Raw genomic sequence first — 9,919 nt, forward strand, 5'->3', positions numbered from 1 at the left:
ATGTGACATCACTCTTGTCCTTAAGCAGCTGAACTTTTCATAACGAAGATGACAAATTTATGACGAGAACTTTACCAATTCATCAATTAAAATCCAATATATATTTTCAAATATTTTTTACTCTCGATGTTGATTTTTAAATTGAAATACAATTGTACTAAGCCAAATGAACTACAGTTACACACTACCAAATACAATACTTCACAAATACCACATATAAAGGCCAAAATGTTTCAAAATGCAATTGGATATAAATAAAAGTTATATACAAAAAAAAATTACTGATTGCAGAAATTCTTTCTCCATTACGTCATTTGAGAGCTAAGGGTTTATGTCGCATGCATTTAGATAACATACATACAAACTAAATTTATATATAATTATTTAAACTTTATTATCTAAGGTTTTTTTGACAATACTACTACAATATCTACTAGCCAGTAAAATGATTGCCTTAAATCGCCTTCACATAGGTAAGGTGCTTTAGTCCAAGCTTCAATAAGGAAACCCATATGCTCTAGTAATTCAAAAAACTCTACAGCTTCCGCTTCGAAACTTAATTGCTGAGAACGTTCGGGCCAGTGCTTTAGTAAAGGACGCAGCGGCATATGGGACGAATTCATTTCTACATAATGTACATAAGGTAAAACCAGTGCTAAAACAACACGTCCATTTGGCGCTAACGCTTTGTAGATTTCTTCCAAGAGATCTATTGGATCAATGCAACGATCGAGTACATTTAAGCATGATATCAATTGAACATTTTGTACTTCACTTATACGATCAAGAATATTGAAATTTCTATTTTTTAATCTTTCACGCATTGTCCAACTAGTTTCTGTAGCAAATGTATGAATTTTGCAATTGGGATACAAATCCTGTACGGATTTAAGCAAACGTACGGTAATTTCACCGTCTCCTGCACCAATGTCCAAACAATGGATCTGTAAAGTTATTTATTTTAAAATATTGAATAAAATTATGTAAGGAAATAATACAAGTGCAATAGTAGAATACTTACAATGTCACAAGATTTCACATCAAAATCACCGAATTTAAGTAGTCTGCCAAATTGCTGTTCTGATAGTATAAACATTGAACCACGATTGAGATAACCATTTATATCAGTCTGTGTCATAAAAAATTGTAAAACTACTCGAGCTACAGCATGCCAGATGTGAAGCCAAATATTTGTGGAAAGTTCTTTGGCACGTTCTAGCCAACGCATTGTCGATTCATCTGGCTGAAGCAATGGTACGAATTTGGTTTGGAATTTCGGAGGTAGTTCATGATTAGTTGTATACCACTGAAAATATAATAGCGATTGCAAAGAATATATATAAATAAGAGGAAACAATATTTTAAAATGTATGTATGTACATACGTGCAATTTTTTTATTTTGGTTTAATTATTTTGGAAAAACAAAGCCAAAAGCTATTTTTCCTCGTTATCAGTTTGCTTTATTTAAAGTCTTGTTATATTTGATACAATAGTCGAAGTAGATAATTTTCCTAGAACTTCAATGAAAATTTCCTGTATCATTTTTCAATATATTGCACTCAGTTTATGCTTAATGATAAAATATATAAAAGCAAAAAATTCTGTGCACAATTGAGCATTGGGGCAAAGAAAGAAGCTTAAATAATTCCTAAATCTTATCTAATTTTTTCCTTACACAAATATTTATTTTTTCATAAATTTAATTAGTAAATGCCGAACTTACACATGTGTACGTGGATTTGTTTACTTGACCAAGTAAAGGAAATTATTTATTGTACTTACAAGTCTAGTATCAAGTTCTTCCAAAGAACGATCATTGTGAAATTTTTGAAAGATGGCTCGCGCTAGGGTTCCTCGCGGACGATAACAAGTCATTTAAATAAATTTGTGTTATGTTGATGAACGAAAAACCGGAAATATATGCGACTTTCTGCGTTGGTTAGAATTGATTTTTTTCAGGAACAATTTGTTGTCATCAGAAGCTTAATATAAGTAAACTTCTTTTAACATCTTTTAGCGCTACTTTGTGACAATCATATTTTACTTTGCTCTATTTTAAACTGCCATAAAAAATAAATGATAAGCTTGTTCTTAAAATGGTAGCACAATTTTTAAATATTCATAGGAACAAGTTGAGAAATTTTAATAGAGTGATGCGAAGGAACTGAAAATAAAAACGTTTGGAGAAAAAACAAAACGACAAGGTGAACAAGGTAAAACATTTTCAAGCCGAATATTTTTGCCAGAGAACTTAGACGTACGGAAAAGCAAATAATTGGTCGAATTTTCAAAAACCATTACAACTGAAGAAGCAAATTCACTGCACCGACAAATTACAGTTTGAGCTTTCAAAGGTATGCATATAAATTTCTCAGGCATGGTTTTTTTCGTTCTGTAGACAACGAAATTTTCTAATTTATGCGAAATATCTGTATATGTGTATATATTTTCTGCATACGACATGCTTTTCACAAAACAATCATCGTTCGGAACATATACAAAACAATAAAGCTTTCAAGGATAAATTCAAAGAAAAAATTGGTCTAAGTGCACGCGAGGGATAAATGACTTACATTAATTGGTTGATAAATATTTCACAGGTACGACGAAGTTCCAAAACAGTAAGCTGAAAAACTGTTTTTCGAAAATAAGTTAATAAAAAATTTCACATGAACTCCATGAGACTTAAGGACAATAAAAAAAATGTTGTAGTGGATTTCAAAATTTGGATGATAATCAATAGTGACCTCGGTTCAAGAATAATGCTGCTAATAAAATGTTGAAGTTTTTATAAAGAACAATCATTAAAGCAAGTATTTTGGACATTCATAGCTTACGCTTCATTTTAAACTCTTCAATAAATTCAACGAATGCATACAAACTCGAAAATCTAACCAAGAGCACTACAACCCAATCAACTCATTTGCACAGTCTTTGCCGACTTCTACGCGCAACATGTCACATTAAATTAAAGAAAAGGTTTTTTCCAATCATTACTAGCCTCTCGGCATGTAATGGCAAACCATCGAGTACATTTCTGCCATGAAAAAACTTCTCATAAAACTCCATCGAAGGCATCAAAAAATTGTACAACCATCTATTTGTAGGACAGCATGGAGATGTACAGCAGAAATTGGAGGAAAAGCTAGGCCAAACACCTAGCAGAGAAAATATGCGTCAATTGCGTCTTAAAACCAAAAACAGAAAACGAGCCATTTACACATGTACGCAATTAGTTTTATATTTACATATATAAATATTTTAGCTACAAACTTATAAAAATATTTACAAATCCAACAAATATAAATTAGTTAGTAAGCGTAAAAACATTAAAATCTAATACCTAAATTTTTCATAAGTAACAAGTGCTAGTAATGCAGTCAAAAGAAGGTGGCTCCATTCAGGTTTCCTAAAGGACATACTACCTGATTGCACATTCGTTGTTAAGTTAAATGATAGACCGTCAAATGTCATAATACATTGATATTCGTCTGCGCCTTCGTCATCTGTTATTAAAACAGCAGTTACACTTGCGCTAAATTTTCCATTATTCAGTTCTGTTGAATTGGAGTCTACAATTTGAATTGGTTCACCATCGAAGGTCCTGCGGGTAGGAAATTAAATTAATATGTTAATAAAACTATGTATAAGAAAAAACCTACTCAAACGCTTTAAGGGGTTACGGGTAGTCAGAATTTTCAAAAAATTGGATTTTTTTTAGCATTTTCTTAAAGTATAATATCTTAAAAATATTGTGTGAAAATTTGAGGTGAATCCAACAGATACTTTTCGAGTTATTCAACAATTAACAAAGGGCGCTCGGGCGCTCCGGTTCGATAGCAAAACTTTAAATGCGTTTTTCTCAAAACTATGTTTTTTGAACTGGTGATCACTGCAACTTAAAAACCGCTTGGTAAATTTCAATAAAGTTTATACTGTTTTTGAAATACATACAAAATTCGTGCCTGATCGAAGGATTTTTTTTTTCAAAAATTTCGATTTTTTTAAACAATTGTCGGTTTTTTCTCCAAAATCTGAAAAATATTTCCTGAGTATTTTTTTTTAATTTTGCTTAAGTCAAGTCGAAGCATGATGTATTAATGCTATATTTTTATATTTGTAAAATAAAGCAATGACTAGCAAAAAAAAATTCTTGAAAATCATAATTTTTGCGGGCCTCTGAATGCCCCTACCCCTTAAATCGTTTTACTATAAAAAAGGGCACTTCAGTTCTACTCACTGAATAACAACTGTAGGCCGTGGATATACATTTTCAATGCTACATTCCAAATGAGTTTCGTTTCGAATTCGTTTGTGGTTAAGAGTATGTGTGTAGTTTTGTATATCAATAATATCCAATTTTTTATCCATTGATGCTGTTTTTTTATCCGTTTGAACATTGCACCTGTATATGGCGGTCGACTTGATCGAAGGGTTTAACAGCAGTATGCCAGTTTGATCATCAACTGGATCGGAGGACAAAGAGTCCACTTCTCCTTTGAATTCGGGCTTAATTTTTTAAATGGCAAAAATAAAATGAATGCAATATAAATAAAAATATCAAATGATTCTTTATTAATTGATATCTTACTATTACGGATGTTCCATGTCCTTTTATATATTGGAAAATCACATTATTCTCCTTAGTCCATTTTACGACAAGGGAGTTGCTTTCCTGTTCCACTTTGAAGTGACAATTCAATGGTATTGGATCCACACTTTCATCTTCTATAACTACCAACGATGGTCCTTCAATTTCAGTTATCAGTAAGCAGTTGCCTTCTGTAAAAAAATCCAAAATATTTGTAAATTCGACAAAAGCAATCAGAAACGTCAAGATTAAATATTCTAATAATAAAAGGCTGGCGCATACATCCTTAAAAGCGTTTAATTTAAATTCTACAAATACATAAATGAAAATTCATGAATAGCCGATGGTTTTCATGAGACGATTTTTCATGACAGATATACATATGCTCGAAGGTTTGTTGTTGCCTTGCATAGGCGTAACCCCGCTTTAAGAAAAAAAATCTTTTTTTAAGTATGCAACGACAACTGATGTTCAGTATGTCACACATAAATGCTCAGCGTATGGATAATTAAATCTGATTGAGGGGTATTCTCCATGTCAGTTCCATCATTGGCAGAGTATATGCAGATAATGACCTTCAAACACTGAATGCCTTATAATCTTCTTCCAAGTATGTTAAGGAAGGAGAATCGTACTCAAATCTTTCGTGTTAACTCCCCAAGTTCCAATATGCCACATATAGCGCAAAAATAAAAGTTATCAACTAAAGCCTTGTCCAGGAAATCACTTCGACCCACAAATCATGTAAACACCACACAACTGACAAAAAAAAGTAAATTTTCAATAGGAAGGAGTACTAGGAGGAATAGTAAAGACGTTAACCTTTTTTTTTAGAATCAATAAATGACCTTCACTCTGCTCGAGCAAACTTTTTATGATTGGTCATTGAAGCCAACCTTACTTTCTTAGCCGAGTGTATACGTTGGCCATAGATAGGAGACAACAGCTGAGTAAAGCAGGAAATGAGTTATGTTATGTGGAAGGCGGCATTACATCGAAAAGGTTTATGCAAAGACAGTCGTTGCAGGTTCGGTTTTTTATTAAAAATAGTTTTTTTGTTTTTGTATTCTTCTTATTTTAAATATAATTACTGCGAGTTGGTGCAACAACGAAACAAAAAAAGAAAAAAGAAATAACAGTTTCCGAAAACCTCCAGATCTTTTAATAATAAAAATATTTTCACTTTAATCAATTATAGTTTTTTTAAAATACTTTTTCGTGACCAGCAGCTTCAAATTGAAAAGAGCAATACTTAAAATTGCCAACCTGTGAATCGGCAACTTTCAGAAAAGCTTGGTTTCTTCAATTCCTCAGCCGATTGCTGAACGCTTAATATTATTGTGATTATATTTGTTTGCCATAAATGTTTATGCGGCTTATTTTACTTTTAATATCAAATAAAATCAACACCAAATTTTACTGTTGTTGTTTTTATTAGTATTACTGTTATTATTATTATTATCATCGTTGTTATTATTATTAAATAGCAAAAGCAGTTCCAGGTTGAGCGACGGTTTTTAGTTCATGGAATGCTTAATTTTATATTCCGTCAAAAATTACATAAAATTTTTGTATAGTTAATACTTAATAATAATTAATACTTAAGGAGTTGCATACGTCCACAATTTGTAGAAAATCGATTTTTTTTCAATATTTCAAAAGTATAGTATCTTAAGAATATACTGTCAAATCTTCATGCGGAAATTCACAATATTATAGCTTCTACAGCCCATTAACGCGCCGATGTACCCCAAACTTTAAACTCGTTTTTCCCGAAACTACTTTTTCCGGCACGGTCAGTATGATAACTCGCACAGTTTTAAATATTTTTTGATGCGGTATTTTTTAAAACTTTCGAAAGTGTTTTCTCAATAGATTTGATTTTTATATTTTTATGAAACAATTTTATAAATAAAATTAAAGTGTGCCATTTATGACGTAAAACGCATACTTTTTTTTAAAATGCCGTAAATTGCAAAATTTTTCGAAATTAAAAAATTCGTCTCGACAGACTACAACTACAACTTTATTTTACAAGAATTTTTTTACTTTTTACAGACCCATCAACATTTCAAGGAGAAATGATGCAGACCGTGAAGTAACTTTTTTTCATTGTACTTTGGGTCACTTGATTTTCTATATATTGATTTTTGTAAAGAAAAATTGAAATTAATTTTTTTATAAAGTTTAAGTACTAATAAACTATGTATACATTTTTGTATATTTATTTCTATTGTTATCGCTTTTAAACACAGCTTTTCTTTTGGCGCATTTTGGCGCTGCTGGACGTATGTATATAACCCCTTAAATGCTTATACTTTACGCTTGCTTTATGTTAACTTTGTTTTTTGAACGAAAATAACATTTATCTAAATTTAATTTTTTTATTTTATTTAAATTTATTTTTATTTATTTATTTAAAATTTTTTCTATTTTAGATTTTTGTTATAGTTCTCGTTTTATTTTTTTTTTATGAGTAATATTTTGTAAATTTTTCCTTTCTTTATTTTATTCAACAAAATAATCTTGTGAAACTCCTCGTACTTTAAAATTTATTATCCTTATTTTTATCATTATTTGTGTTATTACTATTAATCCTGAAAATTTCTTTTGGTATTTTCGCTAAATATTTCTTTTGATTATTTTACATTCAAAGACAAATATTCTTTCTAAATATTTTATTTTAAAATGATCTCTTATTATTTCTTTAAATTTTCCTCTTATTTTGAATATTATTATTATTTTTATGATTATGATTTATTATTATTAATTCCTCAATTTTTTCTGGCATTTTTGCTAAGTAATTATTGTGATTGACTGATTTACATACAAAGCCAAATACTTTTTTCTTGCTTTCCTCTTATTTTATTATTATTATCACCATTTTTATTGTTATTGTTATTACTATTATTGAAACAGTTTTAACATAAAAAGTTACATAGTATAGTTCACTTAAGAATAATATGTATGTAGATAAGTTTGTTTATAGTTCCATTTATGCACATGCACACACACATACACGCATATGCATGTAAATTTCTTTGCTTGTGTCATTGTTATTTCTCTCATTATGATCGCCATTTGGCAGTGGACGAATGGTGGACGAAAGCAGCTCTCTCTTTCTCTGATAACAATAAATTCAAGAACCGATTGAGCGCGTGGAAATGTATATTTAAATATGATGGAATTGAAATTTCGAAAATATCAAAATATAAATACAAACGTATGTATATACATGTAATGATTTATTATGTATTAAGGAAAAACACATTTTTCAAAAGTCAATACTTAAAACTAGTTATTGTTATTTTATTGTTTTTTTACGATTTTTTTATGGAATCAAATTTCGAACAACTATAAATATATACATACATATATATAGTATATATAAATTAGAATACATAAAAGATTTCCTCATTTATTATTTGTTTTTGAGTTGCCAGAAAAAGTGTGATACCAGTGCAGGTGCCGATGCACCCACATGCAAACAGACATACTTTTGAAAAATGGAATATATATACATATGTGTGCATTCTGTTAAACACTTTTTTATAGTTGAGACTACTTTTCTAAACTTTAGGTCACTTTCATAAAATTTACCCATTTATTCAAGCGACATGGAATTTTTATTCTGACCTTGAGCAACAATTTTTAAAAATAGTTTTCTAGCATCACACACTTATTTTAGTATATACATATGTGTATATACAATGTTCATATGTATTTCGCTACATTTAGTATAACTCTATTTGTCATATAACACACAAATCTCTGATTGAAATAACTTTTCATACAAATTTGTTCGTTACGATCACTTTCCTTACCTTTGTACAACACAACCGTTAAAACCGACAAAATCGACGCACTATAGAGTAACCAATTCATATTTTCTTGGTGTTTTTTTTTTTTTTGGTTGTTGTAACTTTAAATATTTATAACAATAAACAATAAGCGTTAAACGTGATCACCCCTCAACGAAGCAGCGGAAAGGTTCCTTGTCGATATTGAAAATAAAATTAAATAAAAAAATGAGAACGGAGAACCCACCACCATACGTAATTTTTACGTATTTCCCGCAAGTAAGGCAAAATTAAACTGAGCAACTAGATATACTGAAATGAAAATTATGCGCACATGGAAAGTCTTGTATGCAATATAGTCTAGATAGTCTAATGGTTATAGCCAAGTAAAATAAAAAATTGAAAAATAAAAAAACAAAAAAAAAGTTTTTATAAACAAAGAGAGAGTCAGTCGGTTGGACGGTTCGTCCGTTCCGTTTGGCTGCTCAACTGTTGAATATATAGTATGAGTTACACATATTGTAGAAAAGTGCTCGTAGTGTATGCCAACCTGAAGGCATATGCCACACCCCACTTCGACATGAGCGTGCGCCGCGCCATCCCAATGGTGGAGAGGATAATTCAAAATGTATTTTATATACGAATATCGGGTCGTTAGCGGTTCCGTTTACACCGAGACTCGCAATGTTTTACCAAATGTGCGATACATTTAGTACATTGTGACACATACATACACTCATACATGTAAAAACGGACGCATGCCATTGCAGAACAAAGTCTAAGTACAAACAAACGTTAAGACGAGTGCGGTTGGCTCTTTTACTGTATGAATCTACATAAATATGTATGCATGTATGTATATTTCAACATTTGTGAATTATTGTATCTTCTTCATGCATTCATGCATTCTATTTTATTTGCTAACGGGCTTAAATGCGTATGTACGAATGTGTAACCAAATACGTATAAATGTGTACGTACGTGAGTATGTTCTTTTGCAGCCGTATAGAAGATCACATATGTATAAAAAGTTTGCTGAAAACACTTGTTTCTTGTGTCTTATAATCAAGAGATGAAAATAAATGCGAAAGTAAAAAATAAAAACCACCTCACGCAAATGGGAACACAATTCTGCGTATGATTCATAGATTGGTGTAAGTATGTACATATGTGTGTATGTATGCTTGTATGTATGTACAGTGAAATTTCCCATTACGGACAGTCCTTATAACCGGACAGCTCCAATAACCGGACAAATTTTGGGCACACAGGTTTTTCATTCATTTTTTCATACAAATATCATCCTAATAAACGGACACTCTAATAACCGGACGCGGACAAAGTATTTCAAACCATTTTCATAAAAAAATTTCTCATAAGCGGACAAAATTCAAAAATATCACAAGCAAGCTTTGTGGTTCATTATAAAAATGAAATAGGTGATTCCCCTTTTAACATGTATGCACACATTCAAGCCCTGTGTTTTAAATTAAGAGTAGTTTTCCATTCAGTTTGTTAAGTCAGTTG

At 30.7% G+C, this 9,919-nt stretch overlaps 2 protein-coding genes across 2 annotated transcripts; both read right to left on the bottom strand.

The window, feature by feature from the left end:
- Positions 1–101: 101 nt before the first annotated feature.
- LOC128867424 (protein-L-histidine N-pros-methyltransferase) lies at positions 102–2,130 on the bottom strand. Its single transcript, XM_054108618.1, has 3 exons — positions 1,784–2,130; positions 1,022–1,306; positions 102–944 (listed from the first exon to the last, which is right to left on the bottom strand). Exons 1-3 carry the CDS (start codon positions 1,874–1,876, stop codon positions 399–401), a joined length of 924 nt encoding a protein of 307 aa, XP_053964593.1. The 5' UTR covers positions 1,877–2,130; the 3' UTR covers positions 102–398.
- Positions 2,131–3,218: 1,088 nt separating this feature from the next.
- LOC128867425 (uncharacterized) lies at positions 3,219–8,733 on the bottom strand. Its single transcript, XM_054108619.1, has 4 exons — positions 8,417–8,733; positions 4,593–4,783; positions 4,242–4,510; positions 3,219–3,605 (listed from the first exon to the last, which is right to left on the bottom strand). Exons 1-4 carry the CDS (start codon positions 8,475–8,477, stop codon positions 3,338–3,340), a joined length of 789 nt encoding a protein of 262 aa, XP_053964594.1. The 5' UTR covers positions 8,478–8,733; the 3' UTR covers positions 3,219–3,337.
- Positions 8,734–9,919: the final 1,186 nt, after the last annotated feature.

The sequence above is a fragment of the Anastrepha ludens genome, chromosome 6 (assembly GCF_028408465.1).
Source record: "Anastrepha ludens isolate Willacy chromosome 6, idAnaLude1.1, whole genome shotgun sequence".
Lineage (NCBI taxonomy): Eukaryota > Metazoa > Arthropoda > Insecta > Diptera > Tephritidae > Anastrepha > Anastrepha ludens.